Source organism: Triturus cristatus, chromosome 4_2 (genome assembly GCF_964204655.1).
Source record: "Triturus cristatus chromosome 4_2, aTriCri1.1, whole genome shotgun sequence".
NCBI classification, from domain to species: Eukaryota; Metazoa; Chordata; class Amphibia; order Caudata; family Salamandridae; genus Triturus; species Triturus cristatus.
The window spans coordinates 785,442,356-785,465,030 of NC_140586.1; the positions used below are offsets into that span (position 1 = coordinate 785,442,356).

A 22,675-nucleotide genomic window follows, 5' to 3' on the forward strand; every position below is an offset into this window, starting at 1 on the left:
AACCGTCTGCTCAATGGTGGTCAGGTCAGCTTGTACTTCTAACTAAAGTCACTTATTATACTATTTTACGTGCATGTTCCACCCGCCCCATGTTTACTTTTCTGTGAAAACCCTTAGTTGATTGGACTAGACAAGGTGAGGAGGTCATCACACCATACCAGATGCGGTCATTCTATGAGGGTTCTATGTTCCCGCCCCTTAATTTGTTTTCTCAGGTTTTATTCCAACCCACATTTCATGTTATGATCAATACATTTTTTGCAACCATATTTTCTTTTCTTCCTGTGTTCAGGTTAACCGTTCTTTTTCCATGCGTCTCAGTTCAATGTGGCCTTGGCTGGGTTTCAAGTGGTGCGGTCACAGGTTTTCAGTAGGCTCTTGTGTGCCTGCGTTAAAATCAGGTGGGTAGGGATTTTCAGTCTCCCTCCAAGGCCCAAACCTAAACTAATAAAGTCAAGAAAAAGACACAGAACACGGAAACAAATGATTTCCCTGTATACCACTTATCTCTACTCGATCCCCATTTACTTATTTTAATCTTTTGCACTGGTGTTTAATAGAACTTGGGAAGATTTAGTTCAAGCAGTAGTATAACATGTGTTAACATGGGAGTTTCAAGCGGCCATATTTAGTGCTATTGCCCAGCTGCAAAGTAGACATAGATGCAGTGGAGGCATGCGCAATAGAAATCCCGTGTTTTTGGTGGCCATCTTTAGTCGCTCTCGTTTAGTAATGCACATAGGCAAGCGTCCCCTGGATACAGTATAAGGTGTATAATGCGATATTTGTATTTACAAAACAAGTTGGTTACGTTATTACATGTTTGAGAGGATTGCGTGCAAGCAAGTTTCTTTTCACGAAACGTAGCTCCAGCAAGGGGAGGGGGGGGGGGCAGGTTCCCAGCAATGCAGCAGTTGTCCAACACCAGCTGCTGTAGGGCAAGTTTAACTGAGGGCTCAATATGGACTCGCAACATCCTGTAGTCTCTGCAATGCATCAGTCCAGTAATCCTGCAACCTCATTCAAGACCATGTCATCTGGAGGAATGTCGACGGTTCCTGACCCCACCGAGTGCACGCCGTAGATCGCATCCTATTGAAACGAGATAGCTGCTGGGGTGTCAGATAGGTGGAATGATAATAGGGTAACTGCGCAAGCTTGAAGTTGGTGTGGCTGGCAGCCTCCCGAACCTGTGCAAATGCTTTTCATAAATCTCCCTCTGAAGGGGCAGCGCTTAGTCTGCTAGCCATCTGTCCTGGAGCTTTGTTGCAGCTACTTTGTTGTCCGCCTTCAGAGCTCCTTATATGTGCAAAATCTGGAGACAGAGTTGAGCAATAATTGAAATGTTAGCGATTCTCCCAGCTCATACGGAAAAGTCGCCCATAATTCACGGGCGGGGCATGAGATCTTCGCATATTGCAGAAATTGACTCCATGGTAGTTGATTGGTGTCCCTCACATCGTCAAGTGAGAGGAAGGTTCCATTAAAATACAGATCTGCAGCTGTCAAACATACCAACGTGTCCGGTCCATCATTCTGTATCCAGTGGAAGCTGTGGAGGGTATTGGACCCTGCAGAGCACCAAATAAACTGCCCGCTCCCTAACTCGTGCAACCTGCTGGGCTATGAATGGGCAGTAGGAGGGGACCAGTTATCCCATCTGACACCTCAGGAGCTCTGCTCTCTTGCCCCACTCTGCTAATAAAGCCTTCTCCATGTTTGGACCCTCATCGCGCACACTGCAGCAATCCTGCAACATAATTGAGGCTTAGGTGTTGTAGGCCGAGGCCTCCAATCTCCATGTCGAGCTTTAACACCTCTAATCTCACCCTACTGTATCTGCCAGCCCATACCGGGGAAATACGACTATTCAAAGTAGTGAAAGTGGTATGTGGAATGCAGCACGAGTTTTGTGAGACATCTAGGCAACGCAGGAGCAGAATCAATTTATTATGGTGGAGAGTGGCCCCAAGCAGAGAGGCGGTTCCAAAATTGAGCAGAAGCATTCAGGTCCACAAGGACCGCTCCCATGATGAGCACATATTTAGCCTCAACTGTGTGGGCGATCTTTATCCCCAAATATCAATGGTCACACTCCCACAGTTTAGTCAAGGGAGCGGTAGCATCTATCCCAACCAATTCTGCCACTGGGAAAAAGAACCCACTTCTGGCGATTGACCCCTAAGTCCGATACCATCCCAAAGGAGGATAGCACTTCCAAGAGCACAGACCTCTTCGGGTGGCAAACCTAGAGCAACATCATGTCTGTGTATTAGGAGAGGACTTGCATACATTTCACCCCCTCTACTTTAAATGCCCCACAGGACCATATTTTGGCACAACCATATTGCTAAGGTCTCCATTGCCAGGGCAAACAGTAGTGGGGTCAGCGGAAATACTTGCCTAGTGCTCCTTCCTAGAGTTATGCCCTCAGATATCACACTCACTGCGGACACTTGCCATTGGTTTGCTATGTAGTAGCCAGATCCAGAAGAATAACTCTTGGCCTCGTCTCATCCTCTCTAGTACCTCCCAGAGGTGCTTCTATTATCTAATCCCTTTTCGATGTTCACGCTGACCACTGCTGCTGGGACATTACCTATCACCGGGTGAAGGATGTGGGGAAAGTCGCAGCAGATTCATGTGTCCCTCTGCCTGCCATAAAACCACACTGATAATCATGGACCATATGGGTCACCACACGGCCAAGGCACATTGCCAAAGTATTAGCCAATATTTTTACGTCTTACCCCAGCATAGATAAGGGGGTGATACGATCCTGGGTCTAGTGGGTCCTTCCCGGGTTGGGGCGCATGATTTGGGGCTCCTGAAAGCTGACGGGGAGTCTGTACGTCTGGACTCCCGGAGTGTTGCCAGCAAATGTGGCAACAAAGGATCTGCAAACTTCTGGTAGGTCATTGGGAGCCCATGTAGACCTGGGGCTTTGCAGCGGGCCATGATCTGAACAACTTCCTGAAGGTCATCCAGTCTGAGTGCCTCATCAAGGCCTCTACTCTGCTCCTCCATGAAGGTGCAGGAGTTTTAGGTCATCTAAAACCCTCCCAATCTGCTCAATTTATGGGACTTGTTTATAAACCTTTGCCAAATGGTCTTGCAGCAGAATTTTAATACTGATTTGTGTGGTAGCCTCCACCCCGTTGGGGTATCTGCATTGATATGAGTGGGGTGGGAGTTTCTGCTTCAGTAACCACACCCAAAAGCCTCCTGGATTTGTCACCCTCTCAATGTAATCGTTTCCAGTATTCGCACTTCTTGAGGCATCCAGTCTGTCCCCAATATCACCCACCTGGCATTGTACCTGTAGTAAGGTCTCATGATGTGCCACTGTCCAGGGTGCCTGAACCCTGCAAATCAGACAGCTCACCTTCTGCCTCTTTGAGCACTCTAGACAGGCACTCCCTGTGTCTCCACCTTGAACGCATAGCACTACAGCCACCTGTCAGTGGTGGCTAGCCTATTAGTCTTGCAATCATTGATCCAGCCGCATGGCACACACAGTAATTAAGAATGCAGTCTTCAATCGTTTTACTTGAGCATTATAATGGCTTTATTCCAAAATGGCTTTGTTCCTGTTAGCCAACATGTGTTTCGACGTAATCACTACTTAATCGGGGCTAAAGATACTTAAATTTCACTCTCCATTATCTTTATCCTGAATATTTACCTCCCCACCCTCCTGCGCCTAGGGAGTCGTTGGCAATTTAGTTTTCACCGACCAGCATGGGTGCTTCAATGGAAATATAAAAAATTACCTGGATTAGCCTTATTTAGCATCTGGGGGGCTTAGGCTGGAAAGGGTGATTATAACATAATATCCAGAAAATGTCTCCTCCAGAACCTGAAATGGGATTATTTTACAACTAATGGCTTTCCTACTGCCAAAGTTGGTTTTTCATGTCGTGTGACATGCCTGATGCACTGTCCTCTCCATACAAAGGAAGAGGGAGGCTCTCTGTGGGATGGAATGCCTGAAAGGAATTCTTATAATTCTATTTAATAGGGCACTAGAAAAGGGAGCAGGATTGTTGGCTGTTACCTCAAGAAAGCTGTCCCCTCCCTCAATAAATGTAATGGTTTCCCTAATGTAGAGATCCACTTGAATGCCAAAGATGTAAATTAGTTGGGTTCAAATTTAGCATTCCAAAATGTTGTAGGCTCTCATCCGTTACTGGTGAGTATTTATGTTTGATCTGTATTTAGAAGAATCCTGGGTGGATAGTGCTACCTCCTTGTGTGGGTTTTAAGATGTTCTATATTTTTATGGAAGCTGTTGGACAGCAAGCAGACCAGAGATGGAGCAAAGCATGGTTAAACTGCGTCCGATGAAGGGACAAGCATTGACTGACAGCAGAAAAGGAGTGAAGGGAAAGTACTAAGGTCAAATCTAATTCAAACCTTTGCCTTGATTGTGGAGTAAAGATAAATGGGCAGGAGGAGTGGCTTTGGGAATGAATGTCATTGACGTGGCATCGGATCTTGTTGGTACTGGGCATAGAGAAAATTAAGTTGGAGCCTAGGAAGTGAGTTGAGTATTTGGTAAAAATGACTTGGAACGTTGGACTGGCAATTGACTGGCAGGAGGAAAATTAACATGGGGGTCATATCCCACACATGTAAGAAGTGCATGTTTGCATCAGGGCGCATATAGATATGATTGTCAGGTGTTCATCATGAAGTGGACTGCTCCTACCCAGCACATGTACAGGTGTGTAGTCCTGGAGGAAACCTTTTCTGATTTTACAGTGCAAGACTGGCTCTTAAAATCTCTGACTGTTCTGCCTAACTTCACTTAACAAATGCAAAAAGAACATTTAATTAACAGAATGCAGAACGATTTCATACAGAGATCTGGGCCTAAATCGTTTTTTTTTTTTTCTCACCATGCCGTTCCAGTTGGAACCTAGCCATATGCAAATCAGTGTTGACCCTGTGCCCAATTGGAACCGTCCAGCCTGAACTGCTAGGCCAGGTCCTCCCTGGACAACAAACGAGTATCCTAGAACCGGTTTCGGGGTTCCACCCCCAAATCAGCCAGGATAGCTTGATTCCAGTGGCGCGGAGAACATGGGACCCACGTCTTCACTTCATAAGCATGATTTTTGGCTGCAGTCTGAGTTTTGCTTGGAAAGATATCTATGTCTGATACAGTTAAAGTAACCACAGTACTTGTAGTCTGGCTGATTCAAGCATGCTGAAAAGACTCTCTGTTCATTCCCTAGAGCAACGATCAGACTTCTAAAGAAGGTAACCTGGCTTGACCAAGTCTTGCTTCACTTGCAACTTTCATTTGCCATCCATTTCAAATTTCAGCTGTACTGAGGTAGGAGACTTTGCTATCTTTGGGAAACTTGCTAATGTCGTAATGGGTCTTATTGGGCGTGTGTTATTTCGTGGTGAGGAATGAAAAATTGTCTAGCAAGCGCGACAAAGAATTTTCAATTCTATTAAGGACACGGAGGCGAGGATTAAGCTTCTCTTTGCTTTACTGCAAAACACAGCAGCCAATAAAAACAACTTTAAACTCCAGCATACCCCGCAAGTACAACCCCCTCCATAGTATGCCCCAATCACTGTCAGTACTTTAGTATATAAAGTCCGAATCACGACATCACTTCCTCTTTCTTTGCATGAAACTCTTAACACAGTCCACAAACTTGACCGTTGAACACTGGACCACCGATTTCCCCATCGACGTGCGTCCGAACTTCGAACTTCCTCTCCGGAAACGCTGTCATCTGTCCACTGCCAAGATGAGTTGTCTCCCTGATGAGCCGTATCATCCTCGCCGATGCCAAAACTCCAGAACCTCAAGGTTGCTTGGTCTGTTCTCCTGAAATGGAAACTGACAAAGTAACATCCATACAAAAAGACGTTGAAGGCCATGTATAGGATTACCGGGTGGGTACAACATTATAACAAATCCACAATAATGCCATCATTCCAAATGCTTGGGTGGGATAATCCTCGCCTCCGTGTCCTTAATAGAATTGAAAATTCTTTGTCGCGCTTGCTAGACAATTTGTCATTCTATGGCAGTCCACGGAGGCTCCGATTATGCTAGTTTAAAGTTTATTCACCACCACCAAAGCTACATCCACAATAGGTTTATGATAAAACGTTTTGAATGTGGAATCAGCCGACCAGTCCGCCACAGTCATATCTTGCAACTGGGAACCCGCCCCAAAAGACTTAGAGGTCATAGCTCCCCTAACGGAATGAGCTCTAAAAATGGAAATATCCACCCCCGCAAGACCCAGTAACCAAGTGACCCACCTGGCCAGGGTTGCAGATGTGACCGGGCGAGAAGGTCTCTGAAGAGCAATTAACAATTGTCCTGATACATCAGATCTAAATTCCCTAGTACAATCCTCATAAACCTTCAAACACTTGACCACACACAATTTGCTGTGATGAGGAAAGGCAGGGTATGTAATACACAGAGAATGCGTATTAGTACGTCTGGAAATCGTAAAGAACTCCTGAAGGAGTAAATACTCTACCTGCCAAATCCAATGCCCGCACATCCGACACTCGTCTACATGAGATTAGACACAGTAGAACAGTCAATTTTGCCGATAATTGTTTCCTAGACAGGGCTTCATTATTCGGCCAGTTCCTCAAAAAACGCAAAACCACCGAAACAACATCCCAAAGTACGGTGTACTTAGGTTGAGGAGGGTTCACTAACCGAATCCCTCGCACCACCTTGCAAACCAAAGGGTGTTCCCCCACCGGTCTGCCCTCCTCATGCAGATGGCCCGCCGAAATTGCCTATCTAAAGTTATTCACCGTCCGGTATGCCAAACCGGATTTGGCTAATTCCGACAAAATTCACAATTAGATGAATGTCGGATCCCACGGGATCACTGTCGCTCACCACACCAACTAACCCATCGTTTCCAAGCAGATTCGTATCGCTTGTGTGTGGAGGGTGCCCAAGCCTGGGATAAGAAAGTGTCTTGCGAAACTCCCGGCACCTGCCAGCGACGCCTGAAAGTCTCCAGGCCATGAGAACCACTGGTTCTGCAACACTAACGGGTTGCAAAGCCCCTGAGGATCCGTGAGAATGTCCGGAAACGAGCGAAGTCGAACCGGAGGCGCACAGACCAAGGTCAAGGCGGTTGGAAACCATGCTTGCGCTTTCCAACAAGGAGTAACCAGGACTAGTTCCGCTTTCTGTCTGCGAGTTTGTGCCAACACTCTCGGGATCATGGCAAATGGTGGAAAGGCATATAGAATGCCCGTCGTCCACGAGTGAAGAAAGGCGTCCGAGCCGACCGCTAGAGGGTCCGGCCGCCAACTGTAGAACAGTGGAAGCTGACTGAGTCTGGACGCAAACAGGTCCAACACACAGGGTCCCCACTTTAGATTCAACGCTTCGAAACTGCTGGGATGCAGCTTCCAATCGCTGCTGTCCCGCAAATGTCGTGAATTCCAATCTGCAATCACGTTGGATGACCCGGGAATATATTCCGCCGTCACCACCAGACGATGGTCCAGGTAATAATGCCAGAAGTCCTTGGCTATCTCTGCCAAGAGACGAGATCGGGTCCCTCCGAGCCGATTTATGTATCTCACCGCGGACACATTGTCCATGCGGAGCAGAATGCAACAAGAAACCTTCTGCGGGGGCAGAGTTCAAATCGCAAATGCTCCCGCCAGAAGTTCCAAGCAGTTTATATGCAATTTCAGCTCCTCCTGAGACCAACGACCCCCCCCCCCCCCCAAATCTCCATGGTCCCGCAACGCGCTCCCCAGCCCCATCGACTCGCATCGGATTCTATCACTACATCCGGGCTGGAGGAGAAAATGGCTCTGCCGTTCCAGGCATCCATATGGTCTAACCACCAATTGATCTCCGAACGAGCCTCTGCTGAAAGGGCTATCTGTTGTGCATACAAGAGACCCTTGCGTAGATGCAAAATTTTCAATCTCTGAAGGGCCCTGTAATGCAAGGGACCCGGAAATATCGCCTGAATGGACGCAGCCAACAGGTCTACAAGGCGAGCCAGCGTCCGTAATGATATTGTCGGAGAGGCAAGCGCGCTCCTCAATTCCTTCCTGATTGCCACTCTCTTCCTCAAGGGAAGCAGTAACTGGCACGTGAGTTGATCTGAAAGCCCAAAAAATCCATCGATTGCAATGGAGTCAGAACCGACTTCTCTAGATTCAAAAGGAAACCCAGTTCCTGCAACAGTCGGAGCGTCCAAGACGGGTGACTCATCAAGAGTTCTCTCGACTGTGCCATAATTTGAATGTCGTCGAGATAGTATCAGACGTACCCCTCGTTCTCTCAACCATTGCACTACCGGTCTCATGAGTTTGGTGAAACACCAAGGGGCGGAAGACAGACCAAAGGGCATCGCGGAAAACTCGAACCACTGGTCGCGCCAGAGAAACTGGAGAAACCGTCTGTGTGGCGGGAAAATAGGAACCGCCAGATAGGCGTCCTTCAGATCTAAGCGAACTAGCCAATCCTGTTCTAGAAGGATGTCCCTCAGTAAATGGATGCCCTCCATTTTGAAGTGGCGATACACCACCCAAGCGTTGAACTCCCTGAGATTCAACACTAAGCGAAACCCTTTGTCCTTCTTCGGAACCAAGAAAATCGTGCTTACAAAACCCCGAGGATGGGGAATAGACCTCACTATCGCGCCTTTTTGGAGTAGCGCTGCCACTTCCCTGTCGATGAAACTCCGTTCTTGTAGGGAGCCGGGCACCTGACTCTGAGTCGGCGTGGCGTATAACTCTGTGAAAGCCCTGCACTGTTTGTAAAACCCAGGGATTGACCGTAATCTCTTGCCACCTGTGAAGGAACAACGCAATGCGACCTCCCACCATGCACTCTGTGGTATTCAAAATCGTTACCTGAATAGGAACTATCTCCGGAATTTTGTTGTCCTCTGTAGGCTCCTCTGTGGCCTCGACCTCGTCCACCCCTATTGCGGGAGGGGTAAAACTGCGACTTCTGACCACCTCTGCCTCTTTGTTCAGCACCTCGGGAGGTCTGGTTATAACCTCGGCCGGACCCTCGACCTCTGGCGCGTGCGTCCGGCCCTATCAAAAACACCAGTGTGGAACACCTTCTTGATGTTAGCCTGCGCCTTATCAAGTGCTGAAAACGTGGCGACGTATTTGCCCATCTCTTTGACAAATTTATCGCCAAACAACATGCCATTGGCCAGGGAACCCGGTTCTGTCGTGGCCATCTCCGCTAGTTGAGAGTCTATGCGCATCAAGAAGGAGCGCCTCCTTTCTGTTGACAGCGCCACATTGGCATTGCCCAAAAAACACAGAGCCCGTTGGGCCCACTCCATAACCTCCGAAGTGTCCAATGGGACGTTTTGATTCTTGGCGTTGACCGCCGCATCCAATATCTTGGTAAGGGGGCCCGAAACATCCAACAGTTTATCCTGGCACCCCCGCCAGGCTCTATCAAACCCTTTTTCGGGTGCTTCGCGAATTTGTGCATAAAAGTAGCCATATTCGGGTCCAACTCTGGCGTGTCCGCCACTTTTCCATTCAGTGAGGGTCTCGGGCATTCCGACCTTAAGGTGGCGCGCACCTCTTTTTCAAAACCCTGTCGTAGGTTTACCCCCACATAATGGGCCACCTCAGGACAAGGAACCCACTCTGAGGAACGAGGGTGTATAAGACTCTGAGGGTCAAATAAAAGATTTTTGGGAGCCTGACTATCATCTGCCTTATAAGCAGTGTGTGTCGCCTTTTTTGATTTCTTTTTAGGCTTCACCGACTCAACTTCCGAGTCAGAAGTATTTGTAGTAGACGGAAAAGAGTAATCCGTGGTATAAGCAGCCATGGTCTTTCATGACGTTTTTGGCCATGCGCGCCAAAACCTTGGCAGAGGACTGCGAAGTCCCCGCGTCACGATGGTGAGTCTTCATCTTCCTCTTGCCATATTTGAGGAGAGGCTTAGTAAAAGGTTTTAGGGCTTTTATTAAAGCTTTATTAACTGAACCCTGGACGTGGGTATCCAGGGTCTCAACCAAATTCTCCTCCAATTGTTCTGGTTCCTCATAAGCATCGCACTCTACCCACTGATCTTCCTCTTCAGCGTAGTACGCCATAGCTTCAAGCTGAGAGGACTGGAGGAGATTCAAGGGGGGGAGCAGCCCAGGGGTTTGTCAGAACCTGTCCCTAAAATCTTACACCAAAGAACTGAAAACCTACAGGTTCTGAAATTATCAAGGTGGTAGGAGAAACCGCTATTAACTCCCCTAGAGCAAAGCTCTATGCCGGTAAAACGCTCCGGTCAGCGTTCAGATTATGAGGCCAGAGATGTGTGCAGTCTTTCACTTCAAAACGGGTTCTCGCGCACAGACACCGCGTCCGGGGCAACGACGGGACCGCTCTGAGCAAGAGCGTGTCGTGTCTGCCTCCTCCTTCTCCACCGCCCCCTAGCGCCCGTAACAGGCCAACTGCGCGCGCGCTGCCTTACGCGACGGCCCCAGAGGGAGCCGGAGACGCAAACACACACACCTCAATAATGCTGACACCGGCAGCGCCGTAACATCGTAGAACAATACAACAATCCTGAATGAGTGCCTAAACCAGCAATAACATCTGTACAACAAACTTCCCCACAATTCTACCACAACGAGAAAAGGTAAGGAAAAGCACTTATCTGCTGCTGCAGCAGCAAAGAAAGAGGAAGTGATGTCGTGATTCGGACTTTATATGCTAAAGTACTGACAGTGATTGGGGCATACTATGGAGGGGGTTGTACTTCCGGGGTATGCTGGAGTTTAAAGTTGTTTTTATTGGCTGCTGTGTTTTGCAGCAAAGAGAAGCTTAATCGGAGCCTCCGTGGACTGCCATAGAATTTGTGCACGCCAGTGACCAATCAAACGCCAAAAGCTATATTTCTGCCAAACTAGTACAGTGGATCATTTCTGTGCCATAGTTTGCTTCATTGTTCTATCTTCGATTCCAGCAGTAAATAGAAAGACTTATCTTTTTCAGCATGAATCTTTCTGGAACCGTGTTTCTGTCAATACAAACATGTTGCACCGCCCCTTTCAGCCGATAGAAAGGCGTTTTTCATATACAAGTGTTTACTGTAACATTTTTCCCTTAAAACCTTTTGCAGGAGAAAGAAACAAAAGGAGATCTAGGAGTATTGTGAGGCGTACATTCAGGGCTACAAAGTCCCTGGTGTCTTTAGCAACAAAACACTGCCAGCTTGTTAAAATATTGGAATGTTGCCACTTTAGCTGCCTATGTCAGTTGATCTGGTTTGTCTTTGGTGCAATGAATTCGAGGTTGTAGGTGGGCAGCATCAAAGGTAACAAAGCATCTACAAATAAGACGGGCAACAAGTATACATGGTCTTGCTTTTGTGCGTCTACAGTCGGTGACTGACCTTCATAGCGATACCATTGCCTTTATTTCTAAATGTAGTTGACTCGTCTGACGTTCCATTGAATGGAAACCTTGTCAAAAGTAGTAGAACAAATTCACCATTATGTAGCGGCCCTTCTTGGAATCATTCCTCTTTCTGTAAACACTAGAAACCGGGTCTGTTAAAGATCATTGAGAGTATGTATATATCAGAACTTTGGGTAGTTCTCAAAGTTCAGGTGGAGAGCGGCTCCTATATAGACCAACCTGCAACTCTTAATTTGCTCACCTCACGTTTTTTTTGTTTTGCTAGCAATGTTTTTTAAACTGGATTAGCACAGTGCCGGCCACCTAAACTTGGTACTACCCAGAGTTCTCTGCTTCTTTTTTTTTTTTCTTTCTTCATACTACATATAGCATTCTAAACCTGAAAGAATACATTTGAATTGTTAACACTCAGATTTTGTTAGCCATTTGTCTAGTAATCTATGGAAGTCGTGTGTGTGTTACATACTATTTTTAAATTTACCTAAATATAGCAATGTAACTATTTCTAGGGGCGTGTGAAATGTAAATTAAGCCTAGTTCCGTGATTGGCACACTCTTGGTGGCCTGATCGGCATTGGGAATTGAAGGTCTCTGGTGGTGATTTGTTGCACTGAAAGATCACGTTCACTAACTGGCGAATGTTCTAAAACTTTGCAAACCTCTGCAGGTGGGTCACCCGCCTGCTCGGTGTAGTCAGCCGATGAGCAGAAGGCAGGCTCTGAGGAAAAGCACATCGAACAGGATTGGAAGGCAACCGGGGACATGGGCAGGCAAGGCCAGACCCTGTAAGTGCCTCGGAGGTCAAATGGCTGACAAACTGGTGCCTAGTACCGTGTCCCTACTAAAGTGGAAGAGTCACCTACACTTTTTTATTTTTTTAACTGGTGCAAACCTGGTTAGCAAAAGAGCCAATTGAGCAAACTCATCGGACCTTTTGGATCCCTGGCTGTGATTTAAGAGTTAAATGATTTCTCAGAGGTGCTTCCAGCGCAGGCTGGTAATCTGGGCACATCATGCATTCTTATGGTGTTTGCCATCAGATGTGCAGGTTCGGAGCTACCAGAACGTTGGGTTCCAAGGGCTGCCATCTGTTTGTAATGTATCGTATGAAACTTTTCGCTCGCCTTGGAGGGACCTGCCTGGCGCAGAGTGATTTTGTGGTCTGTGTTCTCAGAGCCTGAGCTTGGTCATGGGCTGCAGGGAGCCTCCTGGAGGTCTGACCAGATACTGCACTCAATTTTTCACCCTAGTGAAACCATTGGAGCCCTCCTCCTCCTGCTGCTTGCTGGTCCAGTCCTGGACTTTGCGTGATGCTACGGGTCAGCAATGGGGGTGGGCTTGGGTCTGCTAGATCTGTTCCTCTGGAGCCTCATCCTATACGCTTTGACTCGGAGGCCAAAACCACGTTCCAACCTGATCCAAGTCCGAACTTCTTATCCTCTGGAAGCAGGACGGAAGCCCATTCTGGGCATTCTGAGGCCTAGCTAGCTGGTGCGCTGTGAAGGGGGGGGGGGTGCCCCCCAGAGCTGGGACCTGGTCACTGTTTTAAACCTAGCAAAGAAGGGGAGCCCTTCCCAGGCACTCTGCAACACAGTGGTCCAGCACGCGGTTCCCAGCTGGGTCCCCCTGTAGCTCTGGCTTAGTACCCTAGCAGAGCTTTCTACCCCACCCAGAGCAAACTGGCCATCAGCTAGCATGCATGAGGCTGCCAGAACCTTTGCCTCAACAGAGGAGAGCAACCAATTAGACAGCGTGCCACCTACTCACTTAATGTCCGCGACCCATTCTTGTGTGAGCAAACTGAGTAACTGGACATTCAAACAAATGTATCGTACCACTTGGGCTTTGAGTGTCAAATGAACCCTCTTTGAGACTTCCAGGGCAGCTCTGAATTGTGAACACTGAATCACAAAGTAGCATGTTTTTTATTAAGTACAACCCCTCACCAGTAACGTTTGCATGACACCGTTCCGTTTGCATATCCCTGTGGGCATGGTAAATGTCTCTGGTATAATTTCACACACCACTAATATACACAATCCTACTTAAAACGAAACTTTGATTCAGTCCCACTGTGATTAGGCCTCGGAACACGAGTGAAAGAGTGGCAGGGAGGCAGAGCTAATCCCTCACTGCTTTCTCACCAACATATCCACCTGGAGCAAGTAGTACTTATTCAGGTTAAACTAGTTGAAACCCTTAGTTTTCTCAAAATGTCTGCCTGTTAATATTGGAAAGATGATTTGGCATGGAACCACGGTCTTAAGGTGTGTGGTTTTTGTGTGTTTGTTTGTTTTTGTTGTTGTTTACATTTAAATTTCTAAACTATCGATGCATTTTCAGTGCCCATGTCTGTGCCAGAAATCGTACTTGAGGAAGAGTGCACTGCACCTGACTTTTGTAAAGATGTGTTTATTTTTTTATTTTCCTCCAGTAACTGGCCACATGTATGTTTTCAGGACGCAATGATAGCTTGAAATAAAAGACAAAGCTGGGTTGTAGTGCTACATTCACCCTTTGGGTCCTTCCATGCCAGCACTTTAGAGGTCTTATAAATGTAAAAAACTTCACCTTTGTGCACTCTTTTGTTGCTTTTTATAGTTGAGGAATACGCTACATAGGAAGGCATTGAGTTACCTTTGCCACTCTGCACAGCTGTTCAAATTCCGAGACCTCCATGCAACAGAAACCAGGTATGAGTTTTTTTTTTTCTCTCGAAAGTATTTGCCAACTACATTGTATTGTATCATGGTATTTGTATAAGCTGGGACTGTACTAATTACAAGTCACTATGCTTAATAGTGGCGAAAAAGCAAGCAACTTGCCTTGCCAAATTTCTGTTTTTGTGGTGGAAGTCTTCCGTTATGGTGGTGGAGCCTCAACAGCCATTAACCCTTTTAATGTTCTTTTTGACCAGTTGCCTAAAACATTAAAACACTTCATCCACATTACTTGGAAACTTTTCCTCTAAACGCTTGAGTCTTGCTGTGCTAATGCTGTAAGAATCTGTCCTTCAAAAAGATTCGTATGTACCTTAAGGGATTATAGTTCAATAGTCCTTAATAATTAGCTGTCTGTTTTGTAGTTTACAGTAAACTTTCAAACCTACAACCTTGTGTACTTGCCCTCATAATAGGCTGTCCGGGAGTCCAAAATCCTTTTAAATTCGAAAAGACTTCTTGGTGGTGTCTAGGGCAAAGGTTTAAGTATCAAAAGTCATGCCTAACGTGTTAATCCAGCTGCAGTAAGTGGTGACTAATTTGAGTGTATAATTTAAGAACCAGATTTAATGAAGGGTACCATGTATATAAAATTAGCTGATCTATGCGGAAGCAAATTGGTCCATGTCTGCGTTATCCATGCTTGCACACTTATTGATAGGAAGTAAATGGAAAAGTGAGGACACTTTGTATAAACAGTCCTAGAACTACAATTTTATTTTCTACCTTTTAGGGAGTTTTAATGTATTTTTATCCACAAATGTTTACTTAAATCAAATGTTTACTTAAATCAAATGCCACTGGAGTGTAAAAGTAGGTAAAAGCATTCTTCTAGAACCAGAATTTCTAGCGAGAACTGGTTTTGTACTGAATTATGCACGACTTTTAGCCACAGCTCTTACCCTGGGGTCACAGTGTTTAAAACATTTAATATTAACAAACTAAACACCTTAAAGGAAAATCAAAGTGGAACTTTTTAAAATGCTTGGTAAATGTGAATAAACTGAAGGTTAACAATTATGTGGGTATTCTTGACTTTGTAGGTGGAGCAATTAAAATCTAGTATGATCAATTTGTTGTCTCAAAGCGCTAGTATGCATCTGGAAATAAATAATTGTTGGGAGTGTAAAAAAGTGACTTGTTATAGTCTAGCTTATTGCTTTGTCTCTTAGAAACCAAGTCCTAAAACTCTACACATATGTACCATCTCCCTGCTCCCATTCCCAGCGACTACTGGAACAGATCATCAACCAGCAACTCATGACACGCGGGGATTAGAACCAGCTACTTGACACCTCCCACTATGGCTTCTGCAGCAATCTCAGTACTAAAACCTCCCTGATTGCGGCCACTGACATCTGAACTCTCCTCGCCCAAGAAGAAACAGCAGCTCCTGATCCTCTTCGACCTCAGCAGCTTTTGACACTGTATCCCGCCACCCTGCTCCACCACATTGGCATCCAAGGGGACGTGCTCCAAAGGAAGAACTGTGGTTCCACCTTTCACCTCTGAACCCAAGGAGATCAAATGCGGTAGCCCCAGGGCTCCTCCCTTGGCCCATGCTCTTCAATGCATGTATGACCCCACTGACCAACACTGTCAGATCCCACGGTATCATTATAATTTCTCATGCAGACCATACAAAACTAGTCCTCTCACTTGCTGACCCAGCCAGTACCAACTTCCATTGATGCATGGCCGGTGTCTTCAACTGGATGAATAACTGCCTGCAGCTGAACACTGACAAGACCGAAGTACTGATCTTCTGCAACGTATGGAATGACTCCTGGTGGCCATCAGACCTAGGACCCACTCATTTCACGCCAGAAACTTTGGAATTGTCATGGACCAGCTCAACATGAATTCGCAGATCTTGAGTCTCCGCTGGCTGCTTCCTGCACATTCTATGTAATATCTTCAAGTGGTGAGTTCCCTCCCCACCCCCCTAAAGGCTGGATGCATTGTGGCACATGCCCTCCTCACCAGCCGACTGAACAACAAGGCCATCTACGTAGGAATCTCCACACCTGCAAAGATCTCGGACCATCCAGAACACTACTTCCATACTACTATGTTCCCAACGAGCCCACATAACACACCACCCTTGGCCACTCCACTGGCTTCTCCGTACAGAAGAGATGCCAATTCAAGCTGCTGAACCACAGACTGCTCTACACAACCAAGGATCTGCCTACATTAACCACCTGAACTTCCACCAACCGTCGACTATGCTCCGCCTCACTTTCCCTTTCTCTTGCTCATACTCCCTGCATCTACCAAAGCAGAAGTGGAAGACGCTCCTTCTACCATATTGCAGCAAAAGCCTGGAACAGCCTCCCCACACAACTCCCAACCATCGCCCTCCAGACCTGTAAGCACCTGGAAGTGTATGTGTGGTTTGTTTGCTGTATACATGTTTTGAGGTTAACATTGTAAGAAAGCTGAGGTCCCCTGCATCCATTAGTGTTAACAGAAGTCAAACGTTAAGATCCTCTGACCTGGAGTGAGGGCCACCATAGTTAATATTAACCATAGTAAAACGATGCACTCGCAATGCACATTAAATGGTAATTAATCTATTCCAGGTGATTAAATCCATATTAAAGGTCTCTGCTACTGGCACCTTTTAAACTGAAAGTTAGTTTACTTCACAAAGTATTAAGAACGGCCCTGAGAAAGATAATTGAGTGATCATCACACCATAAGTGCGAGAAGACTGCTGCTCCATGTTGTAAGACAGATCTCCCAAGATCCATATCTGGTACTGCAGGAAAGCCCCATAATAAACAATAAGCCGCAAAAAAACCGAACTTGGTGGCAGTATGAAACACCTGCATAAAGAAATGCAGTCGCCTCACATTCTCATACGCCTTTACAGAAGACCTACTGAGAAATTGCCTTCTTGGTATAACTCTAAACCATATACATTGGACGTGGCTACAGTGGCAGGAAAGTGAATTAAAAATTAAGGCCTACTGAAAACCTAGCAACCCAAATGGAAGGCTATCCCAGAGGAAAATTGAGCTCTAGTCATACATGTTACTGGGTCTGCTTCTTTCAGAAAAAGCAGAAGCTCTTTGAAGGAAAAATAATCTCCAAAAATAAATCCACCCTCAATTTACAGCCAAATGTAGTTATTTCACGCTCCATTGACCCAGAGAAAATACAATTTACCGGCAATGCTATCATTAACCACAAATGACTCCATTTCCTCCTTTAACTTGAATTGTGGAAGATGAGTACCTTCTTAAAACTGGTATTGTTGCAAAAACTGGTTTTTACAATAAGTTGATCAACTGTTAAATTTTAAGGGCACTGTGCAAGCCAATTTTAAGAAATCTAATATGACTCTTAGATGAGAAACGGCACCATGAAATGGGGCAATGGCTGGTGCACCTGTTGGACTCATTCCACAATGGCTGGCTAAACAGTGCTCCAGTAAAACCTCCTGAGCTGTTTGGCGTTATAACCACTTGGTATATGGACCACTCGCCTTAATGCCCACACAAGTGTTGTACTATTTCCCTTTTTGCCTAACACGGCTGAAGCAGTCTAAATTCAGTAGATTACTCCATTCTAAAGGAGTGTGGTAGCTACACAAGAAAGCTGCCTAACTCCTTTTCTTCAGGCCACTCTGACCTTTTACAAGCTTTAAGTGTGGACCTATTGTCTCGTCGTTGCCTGGAGGTCCGTGGTGGCTGTGGGGTGGTAATGGAGTGGCGGGTGAGTTTTTAGATCTTTTTCCAAGGTTACCCTGCATCTACAGTGAGTCCCATTAGTGCCCCAACCTCCATCCACCATTTTCTTTACCATTTTCACCCTGTACCCCACCCTTCCCATTTGCGGCACCCACACCAAGTTTGGTTGAAAATATTCATGTGCTCACAGGAACCTTTCTCCATAACAAACCTTGTTTGTTTATAGTGAGAGAGATGTATCTATTTTTTGTGATGCATTGACCTATTGGTGGCCTTTGGTGAAACTGATTTATTTAGTGAGCTGGAATGCTTTAGTCGGCACTCTGTTCCCCCGAGATTCCTTCACTAAAACATTTCCTGTAACCTCTATATTGGCACGTTCTCTGGCAATTGACGGTTTCTCATACATATTCATGACCATACTGTTCTACACTAGTGACCCAGAATACAGTATTGCTTGTTCTCTTCACAAGGAACACCCAGCCTTCACCTTCAAGGTCCACTGTTTTTCCCCCTACCAGTATTCGCAAGGAACCCACTGTTCATGCCAAGGAGCAAGTCAAAGACCATACTTCCCCCCCCCCCCCCCCCCCCCCCCCCTAAATCGACACAACCCGTAACGTTGGAGATCATGGACGAGCTTAAGAATATTAAACCATTCATAATGGAGACTAATGCTGCCCTCTAGCGAAAAGACAAATGGTCCCACTACTTGGATTCCATGCTTACATACTTTGAGCAGCGAGTTGGTTATGTCCAGGATCTGATGCCAAAGTAGAATTCCTGTCCTAAGAAATTACCATAATTTAAAAAAAAAAAACTGACTTCGAAAACCCAATGATTTGAGAATCTATGGGATCCCTGAAGGTACGGATATCACATTCCTTAAGGTCTGTATCCCCCAAGATTGTCGGCATGAAAGATTTAGATGAACTTAATGCGCAAAGAGCTCATCGTCTTGGCCCTCCACATATGTCACGTTTTACTTTGGCCAGATCACGTTGAATCATGGAGTTTGTCCTCTCTACTCTGAGCTTACAAAAGACCCATCTGCTGCTAAACAGTGCAATCATATATTATGGTCTGGTCATGATTATATTTCTTTTTCAGTCTGAATGATACAAGATCAACTGCTGTTTGCTGGGTAGAATGTTTGGACTTCAGTCCAGCTCTCCACTCCATGAATGCAAGATGTTTCACCCTTGTTCCTTCAAGGTTAGGTATAAAGACCAAGCAACCACCTTCGATAGCCCAGTGGATCTGAAGCAGTTCTGGCAAGGACATGGACCTTGGAAAAACCTCAACATTCTTTTTTCCTGATTTGGTTCCATACCTTGTACACAAGTTTCTTCTCTCCTATATTTTCAGCAGATTTCTAGTATACACTTAATGTTTTGTCTGTGTTGCTTCATCAAATGTTCTCTTCCCTCTATCTTATTTATAATTCCTCCTTCATCCATGTTTTGTTATATATCTCACAGAAAAAACACAAAGGTTAGTTGTCTGTTACTGTTAAGAAATGGAATTAAAAAAAAGAAAATTCACTGGAAAACACTAAGGGTTATAGGGATTTTACAGTTGGGCTCAGAGTTCACTCGTGCAAAAGCAGACTTTCAGCAGTTAGGTTTACCTGAGCTAATTATACCTTAAGCCCCCACAATGCACTGCTTTTGACTTCTGATATTAAATCACTCATGACATGGTCGGTAACATCACTGAACCTTTCAAATGACATTATCCATTCAGTGTGAGTGCTTTCTAAAAGTTTTAGTTATAATTGTATAGTAAACTACTACCTCGCTTCAATTGGTTTACTTTGTGTACTAGTAATGAGCACTTCTATTTATAACACGGAGTAGCTATCTGTACCAGAGTGGGTGTCTGATTTGCTGTGTAGGTGAGGGTGTGTTGCTTTTTGGGTGTGTGAGTAGCATTTTATGGTGTCTGAGTCCCTGGATGAGTGAGTGGATGCCAAAGTGGTGTATGGGTTAGTGTCGGTGACTGTGAGTGGATGTATGGGTAAGTGTGCCTCGATCAGTGACTGTTTGGCTGAGTGTGTATTTGTGTTGGTATCCGTATGGGTGAGTGAGTAGCTGCATGGGTGAGTGAGTAGCTGCAAATGGCTGTATGGGTGACTGACTTATGTGAGTGGGTATGTTAGTGTCTATGTCTGACGATGCGTGAGTGGCTGTATTGGAGAGTTGGTATGAGGGTGCGTCAGTGGCTGTGAGTACTTGTATGGGTTTGAGTGGTTGAATGGGTGTGTGAGTGGTTCTGTGGATGATGTAATCAGTGATTTAATGTGAGGTCATAAGCAGTGCATTGGTGGGCGTAAGTTATATTTGGCTCAAGTAACTAATAACTGCTGAAAATCAGCTTAACCATAACGTCCCTCTTAACCTTTTTGGTGTGGATATAAAAAAAATATTTCCTAACTGTAACCTTTTGAGCATAAGTGTCTCAGTGAGTATGTGCGTGAGTGGGTTTGCGAGTTCCTCCAGGAGCTTGTGGGTCCACGTGCCACAGCAGCGCCCTGATTGGCTGGTAGCAGCCAGACTGGGAAGTTGCCTTTAAATGTTATGTATCTAAACTTCCATGGGCTTTCACGTGTCTGTGCAAAGTGAACAAATGGGTCAGGGTACACTTACCCTGACTGCATGGGTATGTTGGAGGAGTCCCAGAAGGACTCCAGGCCAATAAGTATGTGTGTTTGGGGGGGGTGTTGTCATTTTGCATTGGCACTGGAATGGGTGGCATACTAAGTGTTGCAGCCCACTGGTGACATTTAACTTGAAGGCCCTTGGTCTACTTTAGGTACCACAGACTAAGGATTTTAGGTAAACTAAACCTGACCATTAGTGGTATGCCAGTTCTTACATTTTGAAAGAAGGAGCACATTCACTTTACCGCTGGCTTGCATGGGTAAAATGCACATAACTATACAGCCATCCAACAGTCGCGGCACAAATTAGTTGGGGAAATATCGTGCAAAAGATGGTCCCGTCTAGCAGTCCGGATTTGTGATCTACACTGAACAGCCTGACAGAGGGCAAACCCCCAGTGTGGATCTGTAACCTGTGTAACATGGGTGTCTCCAGTGCAACAATATCTCTACTATCCTTTAATGTGAGAGCAAAGAACATTTGGATCCTGATTTTAAAGAATTTGTCGGTTACATTTGCTGCTTCCATGATGGTTGGCTTTTGTCACCAGCTTGCTTTCAAGGTTTGAAAGCAGCTGGTATTGATGTTGCGTTAGGCTTTAATTTGGCCTTTCGGGGTATGCTTTTTGAGGGTGGAAACCATGCCTGCTCTGACAAGAGGTCTTGTCTCCTTCTCCAAGCAGGATGGCTAAATCGGCATATCGAGGCAGGAGGCTTCAAAGGCCTGTCATCTTTGATATGTGACCAACTTCCCCAGATGGGGGGGGGGGGGGGGGGGAAATGATCAGCCCCCTTCTCTGGGCCCATTTGGCACGAGGAATGACAGAAAATGAGATATGCAGGTAGGTGTGGTGCCACTTCCAGACTAGTTAGACCCCTTAAGGTAAGCTGCCTGAAGAGTGCCCCTAAGCCACCCCCCCCCCCCCCACGCCCCCTTCCCTCTCAACTAGGAAACTTTTCCACCATCTTGGGAACTTGGAACTCTGGGACTATGTTATGCCCACTTCCTACAGGACGTGGTCATATAGGGGTGTAGTGACCCAAGTGTAAGCAGCCCATTTGCTACCACCCTTCACTTCCTTGAACGCTAAATCTAGTATTTTGGGGAGCCCCTGGCACCAGGAAAGCAGATTCTGACGACCGAAGGACACTGAAGAGCAGCAACTGAGTTGGGTCAAACCCGACCGGCCTGCCTGCTGCCCCCAATAACCGTATCAAAGATGACTTGTCCTGCAGCTACCTGGGAGGACTGCCACCACTTCAAGGAGCAGCCGGTATCTCTCGTTTCCCTGCAGACACCCAAGAAGAACCAGGAGGAATCAAGACTGTGAAAACCAGACACCGGAAAGCAACAATGCACCAGTGCCCCCCCCAGCCAGAGTTTAAGTAGGCCAATTGTGCCAAAAGGGTCCAGAGACCAAACCCCCACCTTGGGTTTACCCAAACTGGACTTCCAGTCGTTGCCTACAACCTCTTTGTACAGGCCTCCCTCAAATGCGAGTCTCTTGCAGCACAGACCCGATGTCTAAAGACACTTGAGCCCTACAGTCTGAGGAGCAGTAGACCAATTATGTCACTATGTGTCCATGCATCTCAAAGACCAAGCCGCACAGCTAGTTTCACCAAGTAAAGATGGCACTGGTCCGTTAACAGACATTCAAGAACTTGGTTTGTTGCTGCCATAACACTTTTAAAAGTCCCTAGGCTACCACTGTTTTCCAGGGAATTGTCCACTCCACTGCCTTTAAATTTAAAAAGTGAGGCCATGCAGGGGGCAGTCGTCTGCCCCTACATAAAGTCATTCTAGTCCTTAAAGTAACTAATTTAGTACTGCATGGGATGAGTCGAGCGTTTAGTGAAATGGAAGACTGCTCTGTTCTCTCAGGAGCTTGGTTTCCATCTGGGATCACCGGACTTGCTGTGAAGAGATTTTACTATTGCCTGGTAAAATGTATGCAGTGCCACAGAGGTCCAGTCCTACAGTCTTCTCGCTCCAGAGTACAAGACCAGGGGGCAACCAGACATACTAAACGGAGCAAGCCTTAAATTCCTAATTTATTTATTGGAATTTCCATCTTAATTAATGCAAAGGATGGTTTACATGGGGTTGTGGTTGTTGACAAAGGTGCAAAGACTATTTGGAGAATATAAAACATAAGGACACA

At 46.0% G+C, this 22,675-nt stretch overlaps 1 protein-coding gene across 6 annotated transcripts in view; it reads left to right on the forward strand.

Annotated features, from left to right (window-relative positions):
- MKNK1 (MAPK interacting serine/threonine kinase 1) overlaps positions 1–22,675 on the forward strand; it is a 183,061-nt gene that overhangs the window by 22,082 nt on the left and 138,304 nt on the right. For 3 of the 6 annotated variants that reach the window (XM_085602715.1, XM_085602720.1, XM_085602716.1), the window contains exons 2-3: positions 5,241–5,341; positions 14,032–14,123. In XM_085602715.1, coding sequence (XP_085458841.1) covers positions 14,108–14,123 — 16 coding nt within the window. In that variant the 5' untranslated portion in view covers positions 5,241–5,341; positions 14,032–14,107. The remainder of the gene's footprint in view (positions 1–5,240; positions 5,342–14,031; positions 14,124–22,675) is intronic. The other 3 variants (XM_085602717.1, XM_085602721.1, XM_085602718.1) reach the window with 1 other exon arrangement.